Source organism: Glycine max, chromosome 7 (genome assembly GCF_000004515.6).
Source record: "Glycine max cultivar Williams 82 chromosome 7, Glycine_max_v4.0, whole genome shotgun sequence".
Taxonomy (NCBI): domain Eukaryota; kingdom Viridiplantae; phylum Streptophyta; class Magnoliopsida; order Fabales; family Fabaceae; genus Glycine; species Glycine max.
Window position 1 is genome coordinate 18,828,540 of NC_038243.2, and position 15,981 is coordinate 18,844,520.

General features: G+C 30.2%; 1 protein-coding gene across 2 annotated transcripts; it reads right to left on the reverse strand.

The window, feature by feature from the left end:
* Nucleotides 1–1,654: 1,654 nt before the first annotated feature.
* LOC106794119 (putative protein TPRXL) lies at nucleotides 1,655–10,839 on the reverse strand. 2 transcript variants are annotated; one of them, NM_001371835.1, is made up of 5 exons: nucleotides 10,304–10,839; nucleotides 10,054–10,168; nucleotides 9,332–9,420; nucleotides 6,128–6,187; nucleotides 1,655–2,030 (listed from the first exon to the last, which is right to left on the reverse strand). In NM_001371835.1, exons 1-5 carry the CDS (start codon nucleotides 10,643–10,645, stop codon nucleotides 1,821–1,823), a joined length of 816 nt encoding a protein of 271 aa, NP_001358764.1. In that variant the 5' UTR covers nucleotides 10,646–10,839; the 3' UTR covers nucleotides 1,655–1,820. The 2 variants fall into 2 exon arrangements, with proteins under 2 accessions (NP_001358764.1, XP_040872826.1); XM_041016892.1 differs by lacking the exons at nucleotides 1,655–2,030; nucleotides 6,128–6,187 and adding an exon at nucleotides 8,009–9,185 and having other exon boundaries at nucleotides 10,304–10,834.
* Between the last annotated feature and the right edge of the window lie 5,142 nt (nucleotides 10,840–15,981).

Genomic DNA, 15,981 nt, shown 5'->3' on the forward strand with positions numbered 1-15,981 from the left:
CTATTTTTCTCATAACTTTTTCTAGTCAATTTTATTTAACTTCTTTTATTAATAAAATATTCATCTACCTAAGTACAAACAGTGTTCCCATGGATTCAAAACTCGAACTTTCATTTTAATTTTACTACTTAGGACGAATTAGAGCACTTTCCAATCCATCAACACTTGTACCCATGTGAAATCAGAAAGGAAGACAATCTGGCATACCACTGTATGTTGGCTTGTTTCAGTCCATATAGGGACCTTTGCAACTTACAAACTTGCCCAGACTTGGCTACCTGCATACCTTGAGGAAGTATCATGTACACCTCTTCATTCAAATCACCATGTAAGAAAGCATTATTCACATCTAATTGCTTAAGATACCATTTATTGATAGTAGTTAAGGCCAATAGAAGTTTGATTGTGGTTAGCTTGGCCATTGGAGAAAAGGTGTCTCGGTAATCTTGCCTTTCCACTTAAGGGTAGCCCTTGGCCACTAACCTGGCTTTATGTCTTTCCACTAACCCATCAGATCTGTGCTTGATCTTATACACCTACTTACAGCCAATAACATTCTTATGTGAGGCAAATCAGTCAAAACCAAAGTATCATTAAGTTCTAAAGCCATAATTCTTGCATTCATTGCCTCTATCTAGACAGGATCCTTAGAAGCTTCATTATAGGACTGAGGTTCAAAATTTAGTGTAATAGATAAAATGATATTGTCATAAGAAGGAGACAATCTGCTATTGGAAAGAACGGAAGTAAGAGGATAGAGCCAAGTACTTGCAAAATAACTAGCTACAATTGAAGATGGGTATGAAACATGGAAGTCCTTATACTTGCTTGATTTGTGTGTCTGTCTCAGAGATCTTCTAGTTATATTAAAGGACTGCTCTAAAGTCAAGAGATCAGAATTAGTATTATTCGGCACAAGCATGATATGATCAGTTGGTAATTTTGATGAGACACCATAAGATTGATCAATGGAATAAGAAGAAGGAATAGAAAAGACAGTGACATGATCAAGTTTGTCTTGGCCAATGAATGGAAAACAATCCTCATAGAAGATCATACTCCTAAAGACAAATATGGCCTTGGTTTTAAGATTAAAAAAATAATGAATAATTTGGTGTTTGGCTTAAAACCTAAAAATACAGAAGTGACAGCCCTAGGATCTAGTTTCTTTCTGTTAACTACTACAGTACTAGAAAAACATAAACACTCAAACACTCTTAATGACTCAATATCATAGATGCTTCCATGTAATTTTTCATAGGGAGTATGATTATTAAGAAAGGGAGAGGACATGCAATTGATAAGAACAACAAAGTGAACCAATGCATAGGACCAGAAGACAGTTGGAAGATTTGATTGAAATAACAAAGATCGAGTCACATTGAGCAAATGTTGATGCTTTCTTTCAACAAAGCCATTCTGTTGGGGTGTTTCAATACAAGTAGTTTGATGCACAATATCAGTATCATCATAAAATTGTCTCATGATAAACTTTGATCCATTATCTAACCTAATCACTTTCACGTTTAACTTAAGCTGCCTTTCAACATTGGCAACAAAATTCTTTAAATGAGATTGTGTCTTAGCCTTTGAATGCATGAGAAAAACCCAAACAAACCTTGAGTAATCATATATTATAGTAAGGAAATACTTGTAACCATTTAATGAAGTTACATTGCAAGGACCCAGATATCAACATGTATAAGAGCAAAAGCACAAGAAGAATGTGATTCACTACTAGGAAATGATAATCATTTCTGTTTTGAATGATGACAAGTTTCACACACAAATTGCTTATCTGATGTAAGTATAGGATAAAATTATTTTAATAACAACAATCTTTCTAAAGATGGATGACCAAGTCTATAGTGCCATAGATCTATAGGTATTTTATTACATGAAAAGGCAGAAACATTGAAAATGCTAGAATTAACAAAATCAGACTTGTACTTAGACTTGAATGAAATCATCTTGAGTCTATAAAGTCCTTCCACCATCTCAATTGTACCAATCTTTTGTTGGTTCATATCCTGGATAAAAAATTTATCATTCATAAATGTTAGTTTGCAAGGCAAGGAGGAAACCAATTTAGATACTGAAATCAAGTTATATTGAAAGCTAGGAATGTATAAAACTTCTTTCAAGTACAAAAAATGAGTAATTTGGATTATGCTTGCAAGGGTTGTAGTAACCGTATGGCCATTAGGAAGCTTAACTATTATAGGTTTTATTTTCTTACATAAATAAAATAAATGTGGGAAGGTTATGACATGATTTGTGGCTCCAGAATCAAGAATTTACTCATCTTGGCTAGTCTTGCTAACACTACAAGTAATAGATAGTATACTACCTTTGTTAGTAGTTGTACCAATCTGATTTATTTGTGATTTGTTCTAGACTGGAGCTTGTTGTTGCAATAATAACATCAAGGCTTTATATTGATGAGTAGTTAATCTCACATCTTCATTTTGTGTCTCTTGATTTCGATCTAAGGGTGAACCATCACCTTCTTCTCTTACAACACTGACATTATTGATGTGTGGATTTTAAACCTTGTAAAGTTTGTGTCCAAGTGGGTATCCATGCTTCTTGTAACAATCGTCAACAATATGGTTAGAAAAACCACAATATGTGTATACCTTGTTTCCTTTTACTCCTAAATTTCCTCTGCTAGGATTGCTTTGACTTCTTTTTCCTCCTCTGGAAGCATAATTCTGAGGAAAACCATTCTTCCTATAGCATCTATATATAGTGTGATTATCTTTCCAATAATAGGTACATGAATGTTCATAATTCGATGAATTGTTGCCTGCTGCATTGATCAAACTCATGTTTCCTGTTAATTCATTGCTATTGATTTGTCTTTCCTACTGAACAACGTATGAGAAAACCTTGGCTATGTTTGGCAATGGGTCCATCATCAATACATTGGATCTCATAGTACTAAATTGATCATTTAAACCTCTATGGAACTACATTATATGATGTTGGATCAGGCCTACAACTTTTCAATTCATCCCAAATAACTCTCAATTTTGTGAAGTAAACGATGATGATTTGATCACCTTGTCTGATAAAAGCCATTTCTTATTGCAACTCTAAAATTCTTAGCAGATCTCCTTGTGAGCATCTTGACTTTAAGTCCTTCCAAATGTCTCTAGCATATCTATCCATAAGATACTTTGTCTTATCGAGGGTCAAACCGAGTGGACAAGCCAAGAAACCACCATATTGTTGCATTTCCTCCAAACTGCATGGAGAGGATGATTTGATGCACATTTCTGGATTGATCCATCCATGAATTCGACTTTATTTTTCGTGCTCAATGTAGTAAGCATCGAATGACTCCATGAGTTGTAGTTTATCGGATCAAGAACTGGAGAAACGAGTGTAATTGCAAGATTTTCTCCTGAATGAAGGTAGTATGGGCTATGAACATTCAAGGATTGGTCTTGTGAAGAAATCTCATTGGTCATGATGAAGGAATCGAAAGAAAAAAGATGCAGGTTCAAGATCAGGGAGTTGCACAACAGAGCACCTCCAAATACCATCATAAATCTCATGCCTGTCATTGTTGAATGCAACACTAACCAAGAAAGCTTGCAAGAAAAGCTAAAGAGAAAAGAAAATAGGAAGCAATGAATGGAATTCTCTGTATTGAATCAATGATGAAAGTTGTATAGATGGTTATATATAATACAACAACAACTAACTTCCAACCAATTAAACTAACTTCCAACTAACAAACTAACTACCAGTAGTTCCAACCAACTAAACTAACTTCCGACTAACTAGCTAACTAACACTTAGAAGAGATGCATGCATGATTAGAATTTATAATTAGACTAAATAAAAAATAACAATGTCCCACACAATATTGGAGTTTCTTCATTAATTTTTGGCATGATCCTCAATCTTGGAGGATAGTGATACTTCATTGACGTCCTAGTTTTCTATGTTACTTAACATGAAATGGGGAATGCTACAATGACAGGAGTAATATCCATACTTGAATGTATGCATTTCATGTGATTTTTTTTTTACTGAATGAACGAAAAGTATTTTATGGTTATTTAACGGATTCAAATAAAATATACTAGTATTTAATAAATGATAACTTTAAATACTTAGAGGATAAATTTGATTGCCCATAATTTAACCTTTAAATATACATTTTTATTAAATACTTAAATGGAGAATTTTGTCACTTATAATGATCTTATTTATTTAGAATAAGATTGTCTTAATGAAAATTACTTATAATTTAAAAAAATGATAAATTTAAATAACTTGATAAAATAATATATTGTTCATGTTTTTATTTATTTGAAACAATGAGATGAGGTATATTTATATAGATACTTCACTCCGTTGTAGGTTAGATATGGAGTTTTTTGTGAGGAAGCAAATGCAAGGAAAGAAGGGGAGAAAGTGCAATTACACAAGTTTTGTTTGGAATTTTTTTTAATAAATATTTATAAAAAAGAAAAGAAATTAAATTAAATTCCTTTCCAAAGTTAAAATTAATTTATAAAAGTTCTTTTGCTTAACTTTTGTAAAAGTTAATTTCAATTTATGTTTGAATATGATTCATCAGATTGCAAAGTTCGCTCCCTCAACCTCACCAAATAATCACTCACAACACCATCGCTCCCTTAACCTCACCACATTTTCGCCCATTCTGAGATAGCAAAGAACACTCTCACGAGCATGTTTAGCAAAACCAATGCAGACAAACACTTTAGCACAGACAATGATTGGGATGAGCTTGTTGATGGTGTGGACAATGATGATACAGGAGATTGGGTGAGAAGTGGTGACCGTGGGTTTCTATTAAAGAGGCTTGATAATATTTCAAATAGGATTACACTTCCATCTATATTTGTGGAAAAAAAAAATGAATAGTTGAAAAGTCATTACTGCAAAAAAAGACATTTAACGACGGTTAAAGAACGCATTTAACAACGATTACAAGCCATATTTATAGCCAGCGTTATAGAAAAATCTAACTTTCTACGATGATTATAAGACAATCGTCATAGAAAAATCTATCTTTCTATGACGGTTGTTAGCTAACGACCGTTTTAGAAAGTGGACTTTCTAAGACAGGTCTTAACTCACAATTGTCTTAGAAAATGTATTTTCTAACATGATCACAGCTTACAACCATCTTAGAAAGTGTATTTTTTAAGACGGTCGTTAGCTAATAACCGTCTTAGAATGTCCACTTTCTAAGACGGTCCCAAATAAGAACCGTCTTAAAAAAGTATTAAAACCTTTGTATTTTACACTGTAGTGTAGAATAAACACCATAACTAACCCATTAAGATGGTCACGAATACTATATTTTTAAGAGAATCTAATAATGCTACTTTTTTTTTTCATTTTCTAGCATTACCCTGCACCCAATCCTAGTGGCAAGGATATGTAGAAGCATATACCAAATGATGTTAGAGTGCATGACTAAAATAATGCTTGTTAATCTAAAATAGAATATTTCTCATCAACTTCATGATATTTATAAAAGCATGAGCATCTCAATTCAAATAATGGTTACAGATATGTTCCATTCCTATAGGAGATAAGAAAATATAGCAAAATTTGCAGTACTTTCCAGAATTATTTTATATTTGGTAAAAAAACAAAACAAAAAAAGAGCACAAATCAAGGGCAATTTGATAAAAAAAACAAATATGGTTATTTGATAGAAAATGTGTTCATCCACCATGCATGCAAAATGAATTTTCCAGATGTGTGTATTTTAATCTGTACATAAGTCAATATTTAGAAGTAGGGAAACAAAAAATATAGATCTACTAGGACCATGCCATATGAATGAAAAGAATAAAAATTAGAATAATAGTCAGAACTAGAGGTTCTAAAATTGTTTGTCAGATTATAATTTATACCAAAAGCATTGCTCATCAAAACTCTTTAATTCTAAAATCAATGTCATGCCCATATTAGCACCAAACTATAAACCCATATACGAGAACCTTTATCAATCAAATATGTCACCCATGCATGTTATTTAGCAATAGAATGTTAGGAAAAGAAAAAGGCGGTATACAAGTGTATAAATTAAAATTAAAATGCTACTTTAAACTGAGGTTGAAAGGGAACCTACCCATTCATAATTCTTGGAAAGGAATTCAGCTACAATAGATTTATGTCTTGTCAAGAGCTCCTGAAACAACACAACACCATATACCATTGACTCTGCTGCAAAAAAGTGCATGGCACAAAATAAGGAAACTGTGATCACGACTTCTTTCATAGAATATATTCTCAATGATATAAAATATTTTATATGAAAAAATAATTGTTATTAAATTAAGGAACTAAAAGATGTATCGTGTGCTTTTAGCTCAAATTTCTGAGGAAGTATAGAATATAGATTATTCCCTCCAATGAACTTTTCTATTTTACTTGGATTCTCACTGGTTCTAATTGGATTATCATTAGTAGTGACATCCAAATAACTAAATTGCATCTAATTACAATCTAGAACCTAATTGGAGGGGATTTAAGATTATTATTATAAAGTACTAAAAAAAATCAAAACCTACAACAGTTATATATTAAAAAGCTCTAGAATCATTTAGAAATTAGAAGCATGGGTATATATCTATCATATAGGCATTAAAGAAAACTACAGCAAAAGGCTGCATCATAGTCAGGAAAGGATGTAATTAAACTTACAGGGACAATATGCAACTATTTAACAATAATATACAATATTCAATTGAGTTCACTTGCGAAACAATGCAGTTATATATTAAAAAAACTTCTTATGAACTAACCACGCCGCCCGAAAGAAAAAGCAATGGCGCATAGTTTGCCACGTGCCACACATCCCAATTGGTCAAATAAATATGGTAGTCTAAGTCTTATCTTTTTATGGTTAGGCATAATGGCCAATCATTCCCTTTACATAAGTAGTAATGTATGGTTTATATATCCTGATATTTTGTTCTCACAAACCTTTGGGAAATTAAACAACTTTGTCAAACATTAATTGATTACATATAGTTACAATTACTTAATTTATTAATATATAAGAAGTTTTCTTAATTTAATAATATATAAGAGCAGTCTTTGTTAACTAATATCTCAATTTCTTAATTTATTAATGTATAAGAAGTTTTCTACAGATTTATTCTTAGACTCTTCAACATGAAAAGCTTTCAAAGGACATGAGAGCATCAACCCATTGATCAATCAAATTTTGGACAAAAAATTGCATAACGACCAAGCTTTATTTTACTAAGAGTAGTAAGTTATACATGAATGAATAAGGTTAGGTTAACCTCTTAAAATGAATTTTAATATTCAAAAGAATCACTGTGTTTTTGGTTTAGTCAAATAATTCAATAAAAAAAAGATATAATTTATTGCTTCCTATTTTTATGCTTTGAAAAGTAGGAACTTTTGTAGTGATGCGAATGAATTTCCAAACATTAGTCACTGGCTTCTTCTAACCAAAATTCCTTGAAAAGAAATAGCATCATAACGATTTAGTATAAAACTAATCATTGTTGACATGTAATCCTTAATTAATGATTTCACTTGATCAATCAGTTTTCTTGGGCTTATAAATTGACTGGTTTCTTTTATCAGTTATTAACTTATTATATTTTGGAGTTTGGGCTTTTAATTCTTCCTGGCACAAGAATAAAAAGGTTAAAAAAAATGAGACAAAATAGAAACAATAAAGCATCATATGAAGAGGATTTAGAAGCCAAATAGAGAAATCCAGTTTGGATAACTAATTTGATTGATCAATGGGTAAAGTCAAGAAACTAACATACAAATAAGCCTATGCTACAATTCATGGTTTAATGTCTACAAAAAGGTCTATCTGGATACTGAAACATAGCTTCCTTAAAAAAAAGTCTACAAAAATCTAGAAGATGGTTTCTCCTTGCTCAGTGATGATTCCAACACTTCTTTCTTAGCCTTCAAGACTGATACAAGATCACCTTTGGATTTCTGTATGACAGCCAAAATATGAAAGCAATGACCGACAGGGAAAAGAAAGAGAAATTGCACAAGTGCAGAATATGATCTGTTCTTTTGGGGTTACAAAATGAAGGCCATAGGCATGAACTACACAGGAATAACATGCTGGAGGCCTGGAGGCTAACAACATTTAATCAAGAAGGGTACCACAACCACAGATTGGAGGAGAACAGTCTAAAAAATGTTGACTTATAATATGAGGATGAGCATAATTTTCAATTCAATCAGCTACTTGAGGAGGGAAATAAAATATTTATAATTGCACATATTAATGTAGTTGTGGTTTGAACTTCAGAGTTATTTATGTACTCCGAACTGATTTTTCATTATTATTTTTCCTTGTTCATTATGTTGGCAATAAGAGAAAAATCACTCACTGACACAATGACATGAGCATAATGTGTTGTTACTCTATGATACTTAAAGTGACAGAAACTAAGGATTAATAATTTAGCAGGCTAGGGTCAGGGTTTTATGACAAATTCAAGGCTTAAAACTACATGAGTTGAGTTGAGTTGAAGGCTAATTTGAGGGGTATGTAAGGGAATTGATTCATTGCAAGTTCTAGGATGATGATAAAAATCTTTAATATAGTCTAGATTCTGTGCAAGGTTATAAATACAAGAGAACAAAAACTGAAACAGAAGAATATACCCAGTTTTTAGATCTTGGACTATGAGACAAAGGCATGCAGCCAGGAAAGTAGATATCTTGTTAAATCTGATTTACGAGCTAATTTTTTTATAAAATAAAGCACCACAGTAAAAAAATTAACAAAATTAAATACAGAAACAAGAGGATTCTTAAAACCAGAAAGAAATAATGTAAATCCTTTGTAATAATACATATTGGTGGATCAGCATCATGGCCTACTTCAAATTCAGATTCCACATTTTTTACATTTGGGATAGTCTAAACACTGTCTGGTATGGAATTTTCAATTATTTTGGATTGCAAGGTTGATTTGTGGCTTGGTTTAAGAACATAGACCTAAAGGCAGCAAACCAAATCAAACGAAGGCGAAAGATAAAACAAAAGCAAAAGAAAGCAGAAGCAAGGCAAAATTTTGAAATAATATTTTCATTGTTGTAACGTCCATTGTACCCTCCAAAAGATACAAGTATATCTTCACCATCATAAGAGCTTACAACCAAGCTCAATCCCTGTAAAGGGGAACATTTTAATTATCTTAATCAGATGGCACTAGAAACATAGCCTTATTACACCATAGCATGCAGTTAACAAGAATCAGTAATATAGCTAGATTTCTTATCAAATGCAACCTTGTTAAAATACATAAATAATGTACCTCACTGGCAACAGGAACTCGTCCTTGAACAGAAGTTACCACTGACCAAGTCAGTGTAGACATATTCAGTACAATCGTTTCAGAGACCCCTGCAGAATAACATGGAATATATAAATAGTAAAAGAGATATATAGTTAAAACAAAACAGAGCACCAGAAATGTAATGGAATCCAAAATAATCAGTAAATTTACAACCTAGGAAACCAACCAAGTCATATAGATATATAATAACCACCCCAGAAGTTATTAATCTTCACAGTGATCCCAATAAAATGGCAATGGTTCCTATATAACTTTCTTTCACAACAAAATAATATGCATAAAAATTTCACATAATTAAGCACTAATATCATTGCACCAATGCATGATTATCAAAGCTTTTACACCCCTTACTGTCCTTTCAGTGCCATAAATTTATCTATTACCCTATCTTCAAAATATGTTAAAAGGATTGAGGAGCAAAAAAAATGTCTATTAACATCCATCTATGCAGGAAATATCCAAAACCAGAGGGAAAACAAAGAATTGGGGGAATGGAGCTATAAGCAAATGATCTAATAGAGTAATTGTTTGCTTGATTTAGTTTACTTTGACCCACAACATACACTTGTACACTCGAAAAGTTCAAATAATATTTGTTAAATATATCAAGCAATATTTTTTACAATGAAAAATCATTCCTCAATGCAAAAAGTATGACTTTAAGTGGCAAAAAGGCATACCACTCTTATTGTCACCACCACTAACAATGAACCAGTTTTCCCCTACTGTCACACCAGCATGTCCAGCACGTGGTGATGGTATTTCTCCTAGCTGCGTTGGGCGAGACCATTCCATCTGTAGAGTTCGCACAAATGATTAGATGGAGATGATTTTCATGTACAACAGCAATATGATCGGACCTTGGAGAAGGTGGCACCCCACTGCCAGTTAAGACTTAGTTAGCACCAAACCTAGGCGGCACCCCATTACCGTGGGAGTCCTTGACGAAAATGACAGTGTCGCCGGCGACGAGCTTCTTATGATTGACAAACTTGCTCCAGCCGATGGTGAAGAAGTGGTGGCGTGGCGTGCCATGGTAGATGTGGCGGAAGCGCCACTCGACGCCGTGGATGTCAGCGACAGAGAGGAGCTAGACAGGCAGATCGGTGCGAAAGTCGAGTGGAGGGAAGCACGAGTCGGCGCAGAAGCGTGGCACAGAGAAGTCGTCGCCATTGTTGGCGTCGGAGGGAGTGAGGATCTTCGCGAATGAAATGACGTTGTTGTTCTCGCGGTCCTTATCGTCATCGTCATTTCAAACCTCCTTGGTGTCATTTTGGAAAGGTTGTTGTTGTGATTGTGAGAGGAGAGTGAGGAGGAACATGGCAGGGGACGAAGGGGAGAGAGCGGATGAGAGGGCTGAGGTAATGCGAGGGAAAGGCATGCTCCATGTGACCCTAAGGAACTAGTAAACCTTAGAATGTAGCTTGGGGATTTGCACTTCAATTTTGGGAATGGAATGAGAAAGAAGACGATTTTTAAGTAAAATCCATCCTAGTTTTTAGGGTAAAAAGCTTTTTTCATTTCATTAATTACAAAATTGTTACCACGATCCTTTCTAAGATGACTCCACAGAAAATTGCCTTAGAAATAGACAAAAATATCAAATGGGTTTCTCTTACAAATTATTTATCTAAATGGGTCTGTTTTGAAATTATTTATTCCATGGGCTTATTTTTTTTAGTACAAAGCATCTCCCGTTCTCCGTGAAGATGACACGTGGCAGGACTTGGGACGCGTCGGGTTGTGTTGGGGATCCAGGCACGACCGGTCTGCTGGGACCTAGGCACGACCCAGTTAAGTCGCACTTTATTTAATATTTTTTTATATTTTGTATATTGTTTTTATTTAATATATTTTTATATTGTTTTATTTAATTTTTTTATATTTTATTTAATAGTCTCTATATTAAATAAATATTTAACATTATGTATGATTTTAAAGTCATAAATAATTTTTTATATTGTTTTTATTTACTATATTTTTTATATTATATTAAATAAATCCTTAATATTAGAAAAAATAAAGAAAATATTAAATAAAATATAAAATATAAAAAAATTAAAAAATGTTAAATAAAATAATATAAAAAATATTATAAAAACAATATACAAAAATATAAAAATATTTAATAAAATAATAAAAATATATTATTTTAAATAAAATTATTTATGAGTTTAAACTCTAAAGTTGAATTTTAAAAAAATATAGTTTTTCTACGATTTTAGTAAAAAAAATATAAAAAAAATAATTTTTCATAATAAGATATTTAAAATAATTTTATGAAAATATCTTATTACTTTAAATGCAGATGAAAATATCTTACACATATTCTTTCTCTATGGTCTTTAAAAGGAGTTAATATTTTTTTTATGGAGATGAAAATATCTTACACAAAGTGAAAATATCTTATTATGAAAAATTATTTTTTATTTTTTTTACTAAAATTGTAAAAAAAATATTTTTTTAAAATTCAACTTTAGAGTTTAAAGTCATAAATAATTTTATTTAAAATAATATTTTTTTATTATTTTATTAAATATTTTTATATTTTTGTATATTGTTTTTATAATATTTTTTATATTATTTTATTTAACATTTTTTACTTTTTTATATTTTATATTTTATTTAATATTTTCTTTATTTTTTTCTAATATTAAGGATTTATTTAATATATAAATATTAAATAAAATATAAAAATATAGTAAATAAAAATAATATAAAAAATTATTTATGACTTTAAAATCATACATAATGCTAAGAATTTATTTAATATAGAAACTATTAAATAAAATATAAAAAAAATTAAATAAAATAATATAAAAATATATTAAATAAAAATAATATAAAAAATATTAAATAAAGTACGACCCAACTGTGGATCGTGCTTGGGTCCCTAACACAATCCGATGCGCCGACAGCTGCACTACCTGTCACGCCTGTGCGCAGGGCGTGTCCCAAGTCCTGTCGCGTGTCACCTTCACACGGAACACGCCCTTCGGGAAGACGCTTTGTAATAAAAAAACAGACCCATAGAATAAATAATTTCAAAACAGACCCATTTAAATAAATAATTTGTAAAAATAACCTTTTTGCCTTAAAAACAATGTCGTAAAAATTACATTTGTAGTAATGATGGACTCTTTGCGTTGCACTAGTCAAAATTTCTCAACCACCTATTTATTATGAAGTAGGTTGGGTCTTTGTATTTGTCATTTCTCTTTCAAATAGAAATTGTTAGATTTGTTGAGAAATCAACTTCACCACAATCAACAATCAAATTGATGTTTTTCAATCAACATGAGCATCGGACTTTGAATTGGAACTAATTTTATTTGAATTTGTTGTTATTGTCCGGGTGTTTTCCTCATTTTTGAGGTAGGATGACTAGGATTTCTATGTATTTAATTTTACCTATGTTTTGACAAGTCTCTCTCACGCGCAGAGTTGTTAATAAATTAAGATTTAAATACGTTTTTAATTTTTTTTAATGTGAGTTATCTTTTTTAATCTTTTAAATTTAAAATTATTTTTTGAATTCTTGAAATTTGTAAAATATTTTGTTAGTTCTCTTATGAATTATGAGCCAAATAAAAAATAAGATATTAATTTTTTTTGAAAATTTTACTTTTATTGTGATTTTATATTTTATATTTTAAAGTATGATTTTTTGACAATTTAAAACAGTCAAAAACAAGTAAAAAATAAATAAAAATAATTTTAAAGCAATTAATGATTTTTTAATTTTTTTTCAGATTTTATGCTATTAGTTTTTAACCACTAAAAGCATATTTTAAAATATAAAATAATATACAAATTTTGACAATGAAAATTGTCATAAATTATAAATCACTTTTCATATTTGGCTTGTACGGTACAAAAAGACTGAAAAATGTATTTTGTTAATTTGAAAGATTAGAAAAAAAATTTAAAGGACTAAAAAAATGACTCAATTTTAAAAGAGTAAAAACACATTTAAGTGATAAATCAAATTTATTTTCTTTCGGTCAAAAAGTTATATAATAAGGCCTTTTTACGGTATTTAATTAATTAATTAATTTTTTTTTAAGAAACAACTAAATTCAATAGCTAGAGTCCTATTCCCTTTATCATGCAAATATCTTAAGAGTTGACATTAACCCTACGTAAACACATTGATTCATATTTTGGCTGTTTGCATCTCGTATGTGTGTTTATCTTTTAGATAGGAATCTGCAATAAACTTCATGTTACACTAATTTGCAAAGATCGTGATTAATTATCTTTTAGATAAGAAGCCGTATACATTCCAACTTTAAAAATACGCATATAATTAGAGATGAGAGATGCTGCTTTAAAACTTCTTCATTCCAAACTTCCAAAGTCAATATAATGTAATCAATATAGTTCGCTGAACAAAATAAAGGACGGAATTAATTAAGAAATGCACCAAAACAGTGGCTTAGAGCAACATTATTATACTGAAACGAAACTGCTTAATTAATTAAGGCAAAAATATTCAACTATGCATGGCACGGGGCGGGTCGAATTTTCCAGTCCCTGACATGATTATAAAATTCTATATAACCGACATGATTATAAAATTCTATATAAAAAAATTAACTTTTTCATAGAGTGAAAAATATAATTTTAAATAATAATTATAATATATGTTTAGATTGAACATGACAATATAAAATCCAATTCAACATTAATATAAAATTTAATTTAAAAATTTCATGTTTTAGTGTGTTATATATATGCAATGATATTTTTGTAAATTAATTATTAGCGAGACGGATTTGGGGATGAGTTCAAGTCGGGTATTAATCATCCCATTTCCAATCCCGAACGTCTGGACGGGTCTGGAACAGGCCCGCAGGTTCGAATCCTATTGTCATGTCTATATTCAACTATGCTTTTAACTTTCCTATTGAATGGTAGTTGTGATTCTTTGTAGACAAATGTATGAATATATCTAATAAAAAAAATGTATGAACGTATAAAATTAAAGTTAAAGATATGTTTTTTTAATGAAAATTAATTTCAAAAGTCCCCAAAAAAAATTAATTTCAATAGAGGTAAATTTTAGAGAGATTTACATTGTATGACAATTAACTTCTAAGAATTTATCATTTTGTTATTTAAATATAAAAAAATTGATATCGCATGTGACATGAAATTTGTTGTTTTTTTATTATATTTTTTTATAGGTACATCGAAACAAGATGTATATTTATGCATTGACAGCTTAAGAAAATTTTAAATTATCATTTAATTATAAATTATCATGTATAATAAGTTTATTAATTTTTATTATGATTATTTTAAAAGTCATATTTATCATAATTTTTTATTATTAACAATGTAAATTTTTTTACATTGTATAAAAATTAAACTCTTTAAAATATATCATAAAATTTAAAGAGATAACTTTTTACTATCTCATTGGATCGATATTCAAATAACATTTTCCTTTACATTTTTTGAGAAATTAACTTAGCCATACATGATAAAACTTGGTCAAAAGAAGATATATACAATTCTTAATTATTCAAAGCAATACACGAGGAGTATTATTTTTAATACATGAGGAGTATGAAATTTCTCAATATATTACAGACAAAATCCATGATATTTAAACAAAATTTTGCCAATACTCAATATTTAAAACTTAAATTTAGAAATGAAGATGAAATAATTCCACACTAGTTTATTCACGTAAAAGTAGTATAAATTGTATTTTGTTGTTTTACATTAGATAGAGTTTGAGATAAGGGGAAAAAAACATCATTAAGGAAAGCGAAAGGAAACAAATATAAGGACATTATGTCTTCTTTAACTTAAGTTAACGCAAAATTTTCAGGCAAGTTATTGATTCTTCGTCACTTGATTAAAATACGTGTTAACCTTATCTTTTATTAACCTTTCCCATGTTTTTTCTATGAATCCACCCTTTCCATCATGTTGGATCCAAAGAGTTGTAAGCATATTAACCCTATATATTTTAAAGTTTAAATACGCACAAGTCTTCTTCAATTCATGCAAATATCTTGAAGTGGCATATATTCTTCATGTGTTTTGTCGCATTGACGCTTTGGCTATTAAAACTTATAATTATCTTCAAAGTTAAGAATCACTAAGAATTATTACATGACATCTTTATGTAACAATAATATAATGAAGAAAATACCAACAGAATTTAGTCTAACAAATAGGGATATTCCCTTACATCCGATGAATTAAGATTTAAAAATCTATTGAGAAACCATATTTAATGTCTCACCGTTTCTTGAGTGAAATTGTGTCCGAAAGAAAATATTACTCCTAAAAAATAAGATAATATATAAGCTCTTAGGTAATTAGGCTTGTCAAAATGGATTAGCCTAATTCTCATAAGTTGACTCACCCCAGCCAACCCGACTCATTTTCTAGAGTTTAAGAATAATAGTTGTAGAACTTATAAAAGTTAACAATAATGAGTTTAAAACCTATAAATGTGAGGTTCTTAAACTTATATTTTTTTAATTAGATCTCTATTATTATTTCCAATAAAGAAAATTAACGAAGAGACCTACCTTAAAAATAAATTAAAGTCCAATAATCCAGTTGAGAAAAAAATTCAGGAACAT